The sequence below is a fragment of the Arachis duranensis genome, chromosome 4 (genome assembly GCF_000817695.3).
Source record: "Arachis duranensis cultivar V14167 chromosome 4, aradu.V14167.gnm2.J7QH, whole genome shotgun sequence".
Classification (NCBI taxonomy): domain Eukaryota; kingdom Viridiplantae; phylum Streptophyta; class Magnoliopsida; order Fabales; family Fabaceae; genus Arachis; species Arachis duranensis.
Window position 1 is genome coordinate 10212213 of NC_029775.3, and position 16287 is coordinate 10228499.

General features: G+C 33.5%; 2 protein-coding genes across 2 annotated transcripts; one reads left to right on the forward strand and one right to left on the reverse strand.

The window, feature by feature from the left end:
- The first annotated feature begins 4387 nt into the window (after nucleotides 1–4387).
- Nucleotides 4388–7899, forward strand: LOC107483299 (cell division control protein 2 homolog). Its single transcript, XM_016103930.3, has 8 exons — nucleotides 4388–4573; nucleotides 4659–4843; nucleotides 5794–5914; nucleotides 6103–6231; nucleotides 6651–6814; nucleotides 7108–7195; nucleotides 7282–7335; nucleotides 7552–7899. Exons 1-8 carry the CDS (start codon nucleotides 4565–4567, stop codon nucleotides 7639–7641), a joined length of 840 nt encoding a protein of 279 aa, XP_015959416.1. The 5' UTR covers nucleotides 4388–4564; the 3' UTR covers nucleotides 7642–7899.
- A 4326-nt stretch (nucleotides 7900–12225) lies between these two features.
- On the reverse strand, nucleotides 12226–15964 carry LOC107483298 (protein CHUP1, chloroplastic-like). The gene is made up of 7 exons (XM_016103929.3): nucleotides 14868–15964; nucleotides 13586–14518; nucleotides 13317–13448; nucleotides 13038–13219; nucleotides 12827–12938; nucleotides 12603–12746; nucleotides 12226–12504 (listed from the first exon to the last, which is right to left on the reverse strand). The coding sequence occupies exons 1-7, from the start codon at nucleotides 15624–15626 to the stop codon at nucleotides 12424–12426; spliced, it is 2343 nt and encodes a 780-aa protein (XP_015959415.1). The 5' UTR covers nucleotides 15627–15964; the 3' UTR covers nucleotides 12226–12423.
- Between the last annotated feature and the right edge of the window lie 323 nt (nucleotides 15965–16287).

Sequence of the window (16287 nt, forward strand, 5' to 3'; positions counted from 1 at the left end):
TTTGATTAATGATCAATGACTGAAATAAAAAAAAAATTGTCCATAAATAAATTGACACTACAATTTCTTCCTGTCAAAAGATTCTAAATATAAACTATGTCTTCAGATTTCAGCAAAGATAAAATTTTATTTTTTTTTTTAAATCGTTAGTCATATTTTGTGATATTTTTTCTTTTTTTTTTTAAATTATAAGTGACAATTTATTCTGACAGTAATTCAACTCATATCGACGCATTATCTTATTTTTACATAATAATTTCGTATTATGTCACTCATTCTACAATATAAAAAAATAGCCTCTTAAATGTAATTTTAAATGGGATATGCCCGAGACACTTTGCTCATTTTATTGCTGCAGTTAGTCGAGTCTTTTTCATATGGCGAAACTTGCTTTTGAATTATATATGATCAAGTTACTTTTAGTGTGTTCGGTCTCTGAAGAGCAGCAAAACTCACTGAAATGTTAAGAGGAAGAGGAAAATAAAAGTGATGATATTAAAGAAAAAATATCTCACTAAAGAACTGTTAGCATCTAAATCCTTATATGATTTTTGTTTATGAATTTATATATTCCTTCTCTTTGTGTGATTTGCACGCTTGCTTTCGTTTGAGGTATTAGAGATTGGTTATAACTTATTAAGTAATCGCTCGCCATTAACATTGGTATAAGATGGAGCTTCGGATACTCTTTTACACACAATTGATGATTGTTAAATGATTTAATATATTTGATTAAATTATTAATTAATAATTTTTGTTAATAATTTTGTATAAAAATAATTACACATAAATTTTTATTTTTGTATAAACTAAATTTTTGCTTATAAACTATATTATTATTATTGGATTAATAGTTAAAAGAGTTTTTATAATATCTCGGCCAACTTTTATTAGTTTAGTTTTTGAAGGATAAAAATTTTAAATTAATTTTTGTAATAATATTAAAAATATAATTATTTATGTTGTCTTATTCTTTTTTTATCTGGTTAAATTCTTAAAAAAATTAATAATATAACATAGTATTATAATTTTATGTCTAAAAAATTCAGAGTTTAATTTTTGACATAGTATAAAATAAATAAAAAAATTATACAAAAATTAAATAAATTAAAAAAAGAAAATATTAAAGATATAACTATTTATTAAATTAATTATTTGCTAATTAAAAAATGACATGTCGCAAAATAGTTATATTGTGTATCGTCGTCTAATTGGTAGGAAAACAAAAAACCAATGTAATTTACGTTTGTATATTTTACAAATTAATTTAATACGTTTGATCTTTCGAAACTTAAATTCACGCGTAATTAATCTTTAAAAGACTATTTGAAGGTTAACCATATTATTAATCTAAATGGTTTGAATCAAGACACATTATATTTATAACTTATTTTATTGTCATACTTTTTTTTCTTACTTTTTTTTCTTCTAAATTTCATGTACTAAAGATTAATACGTTGAATTTTATTTAAAAATTTGTTACTGTCAAAATGAGTTATTATATATAGGATTAAGTACTATTTCCGTTCTTAAATTTTGAGATTAAAATTAAAATCGTTTCCAACATTTTTTTGTTATTAAAATTATTCTCAACGTTACAAAACGTTATAAAATTATCCTTTTGAACATAATAATTTTTTAAATGATACAAATACCCTTTTCTTATTATTACTAATTATTCCAATTTCACCCATCCATTAACCCCACCCCTTTCCACTACACCTAAAACAGACAAACTAAAACGAAAAAAGGAACAAAAGAGGAAGAAAAAAAAAGGAAAGGAAGAAGAGGGAGGCGACGGCGAAGAAGAGGGCGGCCTTCTATAGGGTAACAAGGTGCTAGAAACTCCGTTCGTTGGGGTATCGCCGGCAAAAAGGTCTGGAAAACATGCGACACTTAGTCGACGAAGCTCGGGACTCCCTTCGCTCTGTCCTTCCCTTCACTGAAGGTGCTGCACATTAGGAATAGGATTTTGTTTGGGTGCCATGAGTATATAGTGATGCTTTTCGCTGGGTGCCATGTGGAGGACCCGTTTATACCCAGAAAAGTTTGATTTGAATTTGAATCATTTGGTGAAGGCTAGGATTGAGTTCTCTTGGTACAAGACTTACACTAAGTCTATGTTCTTGATAATCAATTTTCTCTCTAATGTTTGATGACTTTCAATTTTGTTCTCGAGTTGAGGTGTGGTATTTTTTGTTTCTAAAGATTTTTTCAATTCACTCTATTGAAGCTTGATTATTTTAAAATAATGAAGTTTTGGGGGTGACTGTTGAAAAATCACCTTAATTTAAGATTTCTGTGGATTTATTGTGATTGTTGTTATTATTGAATTGTTGCACACAAAAAAATGGTTTTTCGTGAAAAAAAAAGGGTTGGAAATAGTGGGTGAGGGAGGGTTTTTCCTTTTTTTTAACGAAAAAATTGTCCAACAAATATTGTTTATGGACAAAAGGACGATTTTATAACGTTTTGTAATATTGAAGATAATTTTAATAACAAAAAAAAGTCGAGATAATTTTGATTTTGGCCTCATATCTTAGGGACGAAAAAGTACTTAATCCTTATATATACAATGTAAAATTTTAACTTGAGACAATTAAACCCATATAACTTTTTAAAAATATTATAAAATCACTATATATATGTAATTTAATTTATTTTTAATGTATATCTTAATGTGTATTTTATTCTGATAATTAATTTTGATGAATGATTTTAATGTATACTTAATATGTGTTCGATAAATTTTATAATTATTTGGAAGAGTAAAATACCAATCCTGTCTCTATCTATTTGTCCGAATGACAACGTTGACCCAAAAAATGATTCACTTGGATTTCTAATCTTATGTTCCCTCTGTCAATCAATGCAACCTTTCTATCACTTTTTGCCGTTAAAGAATAACAAAATTTGCTTATTTGTCTCACTAAGCTACTAAAGTAAAAGGTTAAGGCGGTGAGGTAGATGTTAGATGCTCACAGACAGAGGCCTATCATTACTGTTTCATGTGAGCACTAACGCTATTATTTTTTACTGTCCTAAAGAACGTAGTTGATTCTTATTGTTTCTCTTCCTCTCTTTGTTTTATGTTTTGGAACCCTAAGTCTCCATAAACAGTAATAGAGAGCGTAAAAGTGGAAGAGATGGAATGAATTTTATACGTATTTTAGTCATCTTGTAGATCTGACAGAGGTTATTGATAATGGAGTCAAAGAGGAAACGATTGAAAGAGAGATGCATTCTAACAAGACCAGGAACACAAATGAAATTACTTGTAACAAATGTGGCTAAAAGAGCCGAAAATTTTTTTATATCCTAAACTATTCAAGTTGTGATGTTAATGATTTGACGAATCAGAGAAGAGAGATGAAGAGTGAAAATTGAGAGAAGAAAAAAATTTGATTCTTCTCATTTTAATGAATAAAAAACAGAAAAGTGAAAAATCTTATGTACTCTTTATGTACTCTTATTGTAATTAATTATCATTAATATTAAACTAATAAAAAATAATCTAGGTAATAAAAGTGATTACTACAAGACTTGTTCTAACTCCCTTAAAAATCTTAATTGAAAGCACATGACCAAAAAGAAAAGAAAAATTAACAAAGAAAAGATTGAATAAGTGGACTCTATCAACACCACACAGTTAAAATTACTCTAGAATAAATTTGTTTTATATATAAAAATGTTGGGGAGTTTAAGTGTCATATTATATTTTAACGAGGGATTTAATTATCTATAAATAAAATATTTAAGTGTTTAATTGATCATATTTAAACAATAATTTATACAGATTCAAGGAGTAGGAAAAAAAAGTCAAAATATTAATTTTGCAGTAATTACTACGGATCTAATAGTAAGTATGTTCATCATAATATCTTTTAAAATTGTGTTTATAATGCTGTCGTTATTTATATATGAATTGTGTGTTATTTATAATTGTAGACAAAAAAAAATTCTTAGTATTCATATGGAACAGAACAGATAAATTTTTATTCTTTTTAACAAGCTATGTAGGTATTTAACATTCATCTTAACATTTTTATTCTTTTTAACCAGCAATATATGCATTTAACATCCATCTCAACACTTTTAACTTTTCACTTTAGCAGTTTAATGAGACATATTAATATATTAACAAATTTTATTACTTCTTAACGAAAAAAGTGACAGAAAAACCGTGTTTGACAAACAGAATTAGAAGCCGAAGTGAATTGTGTTTTGGGTCAAAAATTACATTGTTATTTAGACAAATGGACATGGATCGAATTGGTATTTTACTCTTGTTTGGATGAATTTTATAATTTATAGGAATTTAAGTTGAAATAATTTTACTTGTTGCGAATAGGATTTTAAGAGAGAATAAATAGAGGAAAAGGGTTAAAGAAGAGCGTAAGAAGTGAGGAGACGGAGACAGACGCATTACGCAAGAGAGTGTGTGTGTGTTCCACAGCTGAGATATAGAGTGAGTGTGAGTGTGAGTGTGTGAGTGTGTGAGTGCAGTTAGCAACAGCAGCGCCGCTCCTTCAACACTTCTCAGATCCTTCCATTCTTCGCTTCCATGGACCAGGTTTGTTTCTCTCACTTCATTCACCGATTCTCTCCTTTTCCTCAAATTCCGATTCATCGCTTTTTGCTTGCTTCATTCATTGCAGTACGAGAAGGTTGAGAAGATTGGGGAAGGAACCTACGGCGTCGTTTACAAGGCTCGCGACCGCGTTACCAACGAGACCATCGCTCTCAAGAAGATTCGCCTTGAGCAGGAGGATGAAGGCGTTCCTAGCACTGCAATTCGCGAGATTTCTCTCCTCAAGGAAATGCAGCACAGGAATATTGTTAGGTATTCTTTTCTTCATCCTAATCTCACTTCTTCTTGCTATTATTATTTGAATGCGTGTATCTCTGATGAATGCTGCTTCTTAGCAATTTGTGTTTGTGGTTTCAATTGGTGAAATTCATGTGACGTGGAAAATTGGAGGGTTTCTGGTGTTCATTGTGTGGTGTTTTTGGTGAAATTGAGGTTTCTTTCGTTTGGAGTTTTGACTATGGTGTGTGGTTTGTACTTTGTAAATAGTAATGAAATCATATATATGTTGGGGTGTCTATGTTTAGTAGTTCAATCATGGTTAATCACAGAACCTGAAATGATGTTTCCTTCAATGTGAGACTTGTTGACTGTAGTTGATAGTCTGTGTTTTTTATTTGGTCACTGAAATTATGAATCTGGATAGTGCTATCATTATCATGCGATATATTGTTTGTGATTATGACTACATCTTCTGATGAACTGTGTTTGTTGTTTTACTCCAACAACCAGTCATTGTCTCACAAAATGGTGTTGGATACATGCAACCTGCGTTCGGTACCATGTTTTATTTTGTTGATGGTTATCCTCGGTAAATGGTCAACTGGTATAATAATGTTGCCTGAATATATCATTTGTTAGACTGTACAGCTGTGAACTGTTCATGTTGTAGAGGTAAGTGTAGGGTGCATGAAGAGTTATGTGAAGGTTTGCATTTTCAAGTCTTGCTTTTATAACAGTTTCACAAGCGACTTCTGGGGTAATTATCATACTGTTTATGCAATTGAAATATAGGTTTGATAACTCAGGAGAACGAGAACCTGTTGAATCTAAAATTTCACCTGTATTTCGGTTCCTTAAAATTTGTTGTTCTAAATCTTATTCTTCCTCTTCAACCATTTCTTCCCTGTTCTGGTGTTCTAAATCCTATTCTTCCCCTTTAATCTTCTTTACTAACTTATGCTTGGTGGCTGTGTGGATGATAGGTTGCAGGATGTGGTGCACAGTGAGAAGCGATTGTATTTGGTTTTTGAGTATCTGGACTTAGATCTAAAGAAGCATATGGATTCATCTCCTGAGTTTGTTAAAGATCCACGGCAAGTAAAAGTGAGTTACTTATGGATCCCTTCTTATTGTTGCTGGCTTATCTTATCCCAAGAATATTCACATTAAAGGCGTAAATGCATTGTTAAAATAAAATCTATTTTGTGATGGATTCATAATGAGGTATACCATATTTGGGGGAAAGTATCAGATAATTTGAAATTTGAATTATTTAATGATCCCTTCTGCAGATGTTCCTTTATCAAATTCTCTGTGGCATTGCTTACTGTCATTCACATAGAGTTCTTCACCGAGACTTGAAACCACAGAATTTGTTGATAGATCGCCGCACTAATTCACTAAGAACATTTACACATGAGGTTCGTATCCAATCTTACATTTGCTTCTAGCCATCCATGCAGATAATCAAAATTTGAAATATATGGCCTCTGGGAAACGGGAATGAATATGTTCGGTGTACTTGTGCTGCCTCTATAGTTGCATCTGACATGGTGGAGATAATTGAGAATCTTATTCTCCTTAAATGCTAAAGCAGCACAATTTGGTGACTAGATTTCTTCATTGATTATTTATGCTCCTGATTGTAAAACTAATCAGCGTTATTTCTTTCTTCATATTTATTTATTTATTTATTTTCAAATTTGTGTGTGCTCCATATATGATATACGGTACTGATCGAGCACATAGTTGGACCCATGTACTTTATATCACCTAGCGGGAATTAGTTGGTTTCAGTCAGTAGCTTTTTCACATCATAGTCATTGGTGATTGCTTGTAGGTGGTGACACTGTGGTACAGAGCTCCAGAAATATTGCTTGGATCTCGTCATTACTCTACCCCAGTTGATGTTTGGTCAGTGGGATGTATATTTGCAGAGATGGTAAACCGGCGACCTCTATTCCCTGGAGATTCCGAGATTGATGAATTGTTTAAAATATTCAGGTGACTATCTTTTTTTCTCTAAGTTGTACGTTTTTCCTGAAAACCATATTAATATCCATGATTGGCCACATGACAATGCCCCTATATCAATCATGTCAATTGTCATTCAAGGATAGAAAATATGGATATTTCATAAATTTCATATGAGAAATTAAGTTATGATATGTTTGTTTGGACTTTCCAGAATAGTTTACTTTTAGTGCAAAAGTTTGGGTTTCCATGCATGTAACAATTAAATAAGCAAAGCTACATGTTATATGTTTATATATTTACTATTTATTCATTGTATGAAGAATCATGGGCACCCCAAATGAAGATACATGGCCTGGAGTAACTTCATTGCCTGATTTTAAATCAACCTTTCCCAAGTGGCCACCTAAGGTAATTAAATAATTCTATCTCTAACGTGGATGAAGTGTTTGGTTCTCCATCGCACTAAGAATGTAACCTTATCCTGTAATTTGCAGGAGCTAGCTAATGTGGTTCCAAATCTTGACCCCGCTGGTCTTGACCTCCTTTCTGTAAGTGTAGCATGTGATATACTGTTCATTCTCTCTTGCCTGAACTCCTCTAAGGAAATAAAGTTGTATATTAGAGAATTAAGAGAAATTTATTTTGGAACAATAATATAAACAATGATCCTATGACATTTGAATTCACTTTCTTCTTGGATCTCAATCCTAATTATCCTACCATGAATCATGTTAATTCCTTTTATTGATTCTAATGTGGTGCAGAGTATGCTTTGCTTGGATCCCAGCAAAAGAATCACCGCCAGGAATGCTGTAGAGCATGAATACTTCAAGGACATTAAGTTTGTACCATGATTCCATATCTTAATGATGGAAAAAGGTGTTTATATGTGTAGAATTTATGGGTTTTGACGCTGCGAGAAATGCGTGCTTTCCGTCAATGACTTCGGACTGGGTCTTTCTTTGTCCTTGCAAATATTAGAATCAACTTATGCGTGATCCATATTGCTTCATTTTTGTTTTTTTGCCCAAGTCTAGACAAAATTCGGCAGGCAAAATTTAATTTTGCTTGATGTAAAGTTGCTGTTTCTAAATATCTTTAACCTCATAGAAGTTGCTATATTCGTGCAATGCAATTTGTGTCCCAAAGTAATTAAGGGAGGAAATGACAAATAAGGCCATGTCCTTTTTTGTTGTGGATATATGGATCCCAATCCAAAATAAATCAAGTCCCATGGAAAATTTGGACATACAGTGTGGGAAGATTTTCTATGGTTAGGGACTTATGTGTCAACTACAAAAATGAACGAGAAGTTTCATTATCCTCCACGTAGAAAAAATTTATACACCTCGTTAATCTTTAACTATAAACTTAGTGTTATGCTTTAGGAAAAGTATAGGAACCAAGATAAATCAGCTAACTTTTTAAATAATTTTATTTAATAATTAATAACTTTTTAAATAATTTTATTTAATAATTAATAATTTTTTAAATAATTTTATTTAATAATTAATTTTAAATTTTTTGAAAATACCGTGCTGTTAGGCAACATTCCACAGCTACCTCTTTACCGTCGCAAAGAAAATCGGAAGAAGCTCCGCCGTCCCCTCTCCTTCGTTTTATCGTTGCATCACCGCTTCGTCGTCCAGGGATCACTTTCTCTCCTCAAGAAGGACTGTGATCACTATTTCCTCTCATCTCGTCGGTCTTCTTCTTTGTCCTAAGTGTCGATTCGTCGCTGCTCCAGTGGGCCGCCAGTCTCGCCTCCATGACCACCGCGTTATTGCCTTCTTGGTGCGCCAATTTCGTGCTGATAGGTCGTTTACTACAAGAATCATCGCCAAATTTCCTTGGTCCGCGTGCAAGAATCCTTGCCCCCCTGCCGTTCTCGCTGGTTGAAGGATTCTGTCTAGCTGTTTATTGCTACTTCATAATTCTTGCAAGTTACTTTTCTTGTCTTCCATACGTAGGTTTCTTTGATTTTATAACTATTGCTAGTGCTTATTTGGTACTTATTTGGTCTTCATATTTTTATTTGTTGTATGAATTGTTCCATATTTTCATAACTATTCCAACTTGCTATGTATAACGCATATAGATAATAGACTTATGTTCATTGTCATAGGTTAGGTGAAAATTGAATAATTGATGGAATATTAATTAGACTAGGGAGAAATTTGCCGTTGTAAGCTAAAGATGAATGTGAAAAATTGAATAATTGATATTTATTTTTATATTTTTCGGATGTTTTTTGATACATTTTTGACGTTTTTTTAGGAATGGTATTATGTGATTCTATTTAAATAATATGTGATTTGGTTGTTCTCTTTGCAGAAAAAATTAGAAAAATGAACTTATAAGAGCAAATGACAACCTACAATTCATGAGGGATACATGTTTTCTATGCTTGTTAGCAAGTAATTTAGATAATTGGCTAGGGATAAATTTCAGGAAAAGAAGATGGATGGATGTGGCAGAAGTAAAAGAAACATGTCCTTGGATGAAGGAGGTTTTAGATATATTGGTTTAAAGACAAATTCAGTTGTAGATTGTAAAAATTGTAAGCATCACTTGCTTTTGGAACCTGCAAAGGTGTGAAAGAGCAAAAAATTAGAAAGGGATATGAGATTTTTGGAACTGAATGAGTCAAAATTGATTATCAACTTGAAAAATTATAATTCATCATGGTTGCAACTTGCAATTTGTCTCCTATAATTTGTTTTCTTTTTGTATACATCTATGTTGGTATAGTCAAAATCAAAGATTGAAATTGAATATAGAATGTAGAATTAGTTGAAAGATGTACTAAATAGGAGTGTACAAAATGCAATTCATTTTTTTATTCATTTGATTATTTTTGTAAAAATGACAAATAAATACCTAGAAGTGTAATAAAACACTTCTGTCAAGTCTCTTTGGCAAAAAGATATTGTATTTTTTTATCATTTGTTACATGTTTAAACATTGAATTATATACACAATAACAACAAAATTTTTATTCTTATTACTAATGATTGGATTATAAGCATACCTTAAGATTTAGAAAAGAGTGTATGCTAGTTTAACAATGTTCTTCATTGCTCTTAGATTTTTAACAAAATATTATAACAAATTTGAGTTTTAAAGTCACATTACGCTAGGGATTAGAAATAGATCACAATTAGATAATTTCTTTAACAGAAGCAATTCTATTCTTTTCTTTTCATTTTATGTTTAAGAACTAACAAGAAACAACTACTAATTGTAAACAATTTTGATTCCATCATCAAAATAGAAGAATCAATGATGTCAAAAAACTGTGTGATTATTGTTAGTTAAATTACAATTAATTTATACAAATCATCATTATTAATCATTGTATTAGGAAAAATCATCATTGACTAACATGCATGTTCCGTATTTTGGTTTTGTTTTTCACTTACGTGGGATAAACTTTTTTAATTTGACATTCACATGGCTTCTATTAAAGTAACATTTATTTAATATGAAAAAAGAACATCATAATGCTTGACAGCAATAACATCCACTTAGATATTTGCAAAAACAATCATGTACCTACACGAAGAAATATGCCAAGTAGGACTTAAAAAAAAGGCCATGCAATTTTTTAAAAAATACAGTCTATCCACAATTGCAACACAAGAAAACTCGAAAAATATATAAAGTAACATTCATTTAATAAGAAAAAAGAACATCCTAATCCTTAACAGAAGTAACATCTATTTAGATCTTTGCAAAAACAATCAGGTACCTACACAGAGAAACATGTCGAGTAGGATTTTAAAAAAATAGGTCATGCAATTCTAAAAGAAATATAGACATCCACAACTGCAACACAAGAAAATTCGAAAAACGTATAAAGTAACATTTAGTTAGTATACAAAAGGAACATCATTATGCTTAACAGAAGTAACATCTACTTAGATCTGTGCAAAAACAATTAAGTACCTATTCAGAGAAACATGCCAAATAGAATTAAAAAAAAAAGAAAAATGCAACAGCCCCAAACTCAATAAAGAATCACCCACATACATAGCAAATCGAACATCCTTTTGATATGAATAGAAACATCTACAATTTGAAAAGAAAAAAGGGTTCAAATTCACCATCTTTAGATAACTGAATCAATTGTGATTAACATACAACATACGACCTAAGTGAGTATATACAAGTAGAGTCAACTAAATTGCACCCATTCCTAATAAATTTGAAAACCATCCGTACATGCAGAAAGCAATTACTTCCTAAAAAAAGCCTGTGCAACGCGTGCATGCAAAATTCACAACTTCATGGAACAAATAACAGTATAGAAAACAATTTAAATCATCAACATTTTGAATTGCTTCCAATTTATACAATCTATAATAACAGTAATATTCAATCTATAATTGCTTCCAATTCAGCATAATTAAACACAAATCAAATGAAAAAAATTCCAATTACTTCTTCCCTCCAATATAGGATTTGAAAAAGAAACAGATATATATTCAAACATGATAAAAATAAGGATAGGGGACTCATGGTGGGAGGGTGGTGGCACAACGGCAGGTAGCGTGGCAAGGACCTTCGGCAACGACGGTGGACACGGACGTCGCTCGGAACACACATGGAGGCGCCGGCAAAGACGACGCCTGGAATTGGGTGGAGGTGGCGGGTTGGTCGACGTGGCAATGTTGGTAGTGGAAGTCTTGGCAATGGTGGCTGTTCCACGTTGGCGGTGACTTCACCGGCGGATGGCGGTGGCGTAGCAGGGATGTCGAGTGCGGGTTGGTCGTCGTGGCAACGTTGGTAGTAGAAGTCTTGGCAATGGTGGCTGTTCCACGTTGGCGGTGACTTCACCAGCGGATGGCAGTGGCATAGCTGGGATGTCGAGTGAGGGAGGAAGAGGAAGGATTGTGTGGTGAATTTTTTAATTCTACTGAATGTAAACTTAAAAGGTGAGGTTAGAGTAACTAGTGGGTAAATATTTAGGGGTGTTTCTTCAGTTATTTGGATTTTTTGTTAAAAAACCTGGACTTTTTGTTAGAAAACCAATTGAATTGACTGGTAGTTGACAGATACTCGGTTAGTTCCCTAGTAAAATTGTATACTTTATTATGTTATAAATATATTTATTGTAGATGCCCTAATAAGGCGTTGGGTCCTTGGCTAAGAGTTGAGCCCGTGGCTATGAATAGCCCGTCTCATGTTCTCTAATGGACACAATCAATAATAGAATTACTTATTATTTTTTCTATTCTTTCTTCTCCTTCCTTCAAACCTTTCTTTCATATTTTTGTATTTTGATTCATAACAAAAAAATATTCTATACACAAGGAAGAATTTATTGTAAAGTAAACGCTAGCCTCTGGAATTCTTGGGATTATCTTTCTACATATTTGCTCCATTGCTGCGCTGGCTTTGCATACAAGATTTCTAGAGTGTTGCAAAGAGATACACAACACGAATTTGAAGTCTTTTGATTGAACATACTGCATGGTACAAATAACAAAAATGTCGCCTGTCTCTGGCTACAGAAAATGTAGTGAAATGGCAGGCCAAACAAACAGGAACCAATCCACATTGCAACTATGTAACCACCCTGTATGTAGCTTACTGAGATTGTAAGCTGAAACCATCAATCCCCATATTTCTGTTTACATTTTGTTAAGTAAAGAGGCAAGGCTGCGAAGTTCCTCAAATGCATGCATTGTTTCTGCATCAAATCCTCCTGCAAACTGCATAAATGAATAAATGGTTATACAGAAAGTTCTTGGGATATGTATGAACTGAAACACTCAAAAGGATAGATTATAAATTATAAAATTGGACAAACCTGATGGATCCTAAAAGCAAATCTCACTCCTTGGAGAAGCATGTAATCCATTGCTGAATCTTTTTCTAGTGATGACTTTGCTTGCAGTTCCATAGCCACCCTTTTCATATACCTTTTTGCCAATTTAACCGATCCTAGCTTTATCTGCAAAATGTATTTGTTGGATCAAAGATCTTGTGAAAATATATAGCTTGCTGGATGATTACATTGCTATGTTATTGCACCTTGCCAATGATTCCATTATCAAGCATCCATTCTAAAGGAATTTGAAACTCCTTGCAGTTACGCATCAAAGAGTCTCGTGTGCGATGAAGGTTGTAAACGGTACGCTCCATCCTGACAGTGAATTCAAACACAAACATAAGATTTCTTTCTTTCTTTTCATGGAGACACAAAGCAAACATCACAGGTATCATCATCATTTTAGTTACTTACTTTTCGGATAAGGTAACCATTTTCTTTAGAACGACATCACAAGGTAGCCGTGGATCATCCTTATACGATGAAACTTCAGATTCTAACTTTTTCAAATCTTGATATGCAAATGCTGCTTCTCTTAATGTGTCAGCTTTCTTCTCTGGCCAATCAAAATGCTTGAGGACTGCCCTCTCATCTACCTAAGAATGTAGCCCACACAATCATAAGTTTTTACTTGACATGGCATAATTTTGAAACTACAAAGGTGAAAGCTCATTAGATAAAAAAGCTTCTTACAAGGAAGCAGAGTTCATCATCAAGCCACTTCACGAATGCCACTACATCTTCAATGTTCTGGTAAACTGCATTGTTGACCTCTCTAATTAATGAATTTACAAATTCTCCCTGAGTTTCAATATCTGCCTTTATCTGCAAATCAAGGGATAGTTACTATTTTAGTGATATATGTGTAATCAATGATAATTCACTATTCTATGTATTGCTTAAACGGCAAGTAAAACATATATATTATGAACTTAGATGCATAAAGTTGGGTAAGAACTCACAGCAAGCAAATATGACGACCGATTTTCAATTTCTCCAATCATGCTGCTCCGAACATCTGCAACATCAGTTGTATCTGAGAGTGCTCCATTTGTAGAATCCCTTCTAGAATCTCTCTTCATAAGTGAATGGTACAATTCCACCACTTGTGGGGCTCGTTTCACCGTCCCTGTATTACTTCTTGCTGTGAAATTCACAGGTGGTGGAGGAGGAGGTGGAGGTGGAGGAGGTGGAATTTGAGCTGAACTCTCTTGTTTCATTTTGCTAGAAATAGAACATGAAGGCCTCGGAGGCGGATTAGGAATGCGCAGGGCCCTCTTCTCGACATCCAAACAAGTCAAAAGCTTGTTAGCTTCTCTTTGGACAACCTCCAAACCAGATTGTTGAACGGATAATAATGGCACTGATGGTTCCTTCTCCATTTCTTTGGTACATACAAAACAATCCGATTGTCTTCTCTTACTCAGGACTACCTCTTCCTCTGAACAATTCAATCCACTAATAGAGTGTCGTCTTTGGGGGCCTCCTGCTACCTCAGATTCCATCCAATTCTTCTCAATAATACTATCTGGACATTCTACTTGTGACAAATTATCACTAGTTATAGGCCACTTTTTCGGCTTCTTCATCAAATTGAACCTATTTCCACTACTACCACAGTTTAGGTACCTATTGCTTTGATCAGAGAAGGAACTAACACAATCTCCACTACTACTATTCACATGAGGTTGGGGGCTAGATGGCTTATCAGAATCCATTGGTGAGCATGTGTTCTTCAATTCATTTCTTAAACATGAATTCACCCACCTCAGGTATGCAAGCTCCTCAACCTCATTTAATCTACTCATTTGTAAACCTTCTACTTGTTTGGACAGGTCTTCATTGGTGACCCTTAGCAATGATGCCTCAGCTTTGATTTTGGCAACAATGTCACTCTGATAAAAGAAAGAGAAAAAAAGGACAGTTACTGAGAAAGAAGAGGAAAAGGTAAATGATTGATAAATCAGCAAAGCTAAGTACAAAGCTCAACCTTATTTTAGAAAGTTAAAAACCAAAAGAAAGTAACAACAAAAATGAAAGAATTTCTCTATCCTTAGTCGTCAATCAAAACTGAATTAAATGATAGATGATAAATGATAAATCATTGATTAAATTCATCCAAAATGCTAAAAAATGAATTATCCACTATGAATCACAAATACTTTGTTTTCACTTGTGTGTGTTGTCTCCATGTATGCATCATATTTGTGCAACATAAATCATCCAAAATTGAGGAGAGTTTACCTCTGAAGATTTGGCAAGACAAGACAACTGAGATTCAAGAGAAGAGAGCCTGCAAGTGAGACTTCTCTTCTGCATCTGCAGCTCCTTATTGACTCTCCTCAACTCAACAACCTCAAGCTCAAGATCCTGCACTGAACTATCCTTTTCCCCTTTAACCATCACTTCACCACTCTCAGAAGAGACACGGGCCAATGCAGCAAGTTGCTCAGAGAGGCCATGTTTCTCTTGTTCCAATAATGCTACCTTCTTCACAAGCTCATCAACCTCACCATTGTGCTTCTTACACTCAGCAAGCTCTGCATGAAGCTTCGACTCTCTCTCCTTTGATTCTTGCAATAGCCCTCTCATGTGGTCAAGCTCAGTGAATAAATCAGTGGAAGATTGTCTCCTATGTGAAGGGTAACCATGTGGATGAACCTGAGCTCCACCATTAATAGAGCATGCCAAGTCACCAATGAGGGACCTCTTGACCCTAGATTGTGGTGGTTGGTTCTTCTGGTTTTGAACAGCATCAGAGATTGTTGTCAGATTCTGCTGCTGTTGTTTTTTGGTGGGGATTGTGGATTGAAGTTTGGATTTTTTGTCTGCAGCGAAGCCTTTTACAATATGGGCACCCCATGAAGAAGACAACCTTGGCCTTGAGATGATTGGATTGTTGGTTGTTCCTTTGGGGTTTTGAGGCTTTGGGGGTTGGTTTTGGTCTGCAAATTTTGAAACTTTGGACCTGTTCTCTGATGGATGGTTGTTTTCTTCCCTCATCCTGATGATGATCAAAACCAAAGGAAAGAAAAGGAGAGAACTTTTGAAATGTGATAGATAGAGAGTAATACTAATAACAGAACTCTCTTCAGTTTACGAAGAGGATCACCAATTTAGTTTTGCATTGAAGACAATGGAATATTGGGTAGCTCAACATTGATGGGTGTTTTTTAATCTCTGATATATAAAGGTGTGAGGAAAGCTTAGCTTAGCTGCCATTAAAGGGAACTTTGGAGGGTTGGAGTGGTGATGATGATGACGAATGGGGTAAAAATCGGAGCTTTTGTTTGGAGTTAGCTTCAGAGCTTTTGAAAGTTTGAATTTTGAAAATGTTGAGAGAGAGAGAGAGAATGAGAATGGTACTAATGGTGAAGCTTAGCGAGGAGTACGAGGGTGGAGCTTGGGAACTGCAACGGTCGATTTTTTGGGAGTGGGTCCCAAACGCGATTAAAAGTTGACTTTTGGTTTAAATAGAAAGCTTAAGTAAACTACGTTTTAAGTGTTAACTTCGTAAAAGGTTCAATTTTTAAAGATGATTTTCATTCCACAAAATATATTATAAAAGACATATAACATATCTGAAAAGGGTGTTGCTAATGTGTATTTTAAGGATATATTTCGAAAGTATTATAAATTTTTTTTAATTATCGAAATGCATTAA

Excerpts from the sequence above, each read along its gene's own strand:
- LOC107483299 (XM_016103930.3), top strand. Across the intron at positions 5,915-6,102 it reads AAGATCCACGGCAAGTAAAA|ATGTTCCTTTATCAAATTCT; the intron begins GTGAGTTACTTA and ends TCCCTTCTGCAG. Across the intron at positions 6,232-6,650 it reads TAAGAACATTTACACATGAG|GTGGTGACACTGTGGTACAG; the intron begins GTTCGTATCCAA and ends GATTGCTTGTAG.
- LOC107483298 (XM_016103929.3), bottom strand. The coding sequence starts at position 15,626 with ATGAGGGAAGAAAACAACCATCCATCAGAGAACAGGTCCAAAGTTTCA. Across the intron at positions 13,449-13,585 it reads GGTCGTCATATTTGCTTGCT|ATAAAGGCAGATATTGAAAC; the intron begins GTGAGTTCTTAC and ends CTTGATTTGCAG. Across the intron at positions 12,505-12,602 it reads TTGCTTTTAGGATCCATCAG|TTTGCAGGAGGATTTGATGC; the intron begins GTTTGTCCAATT and ends TCATTTATGCAG.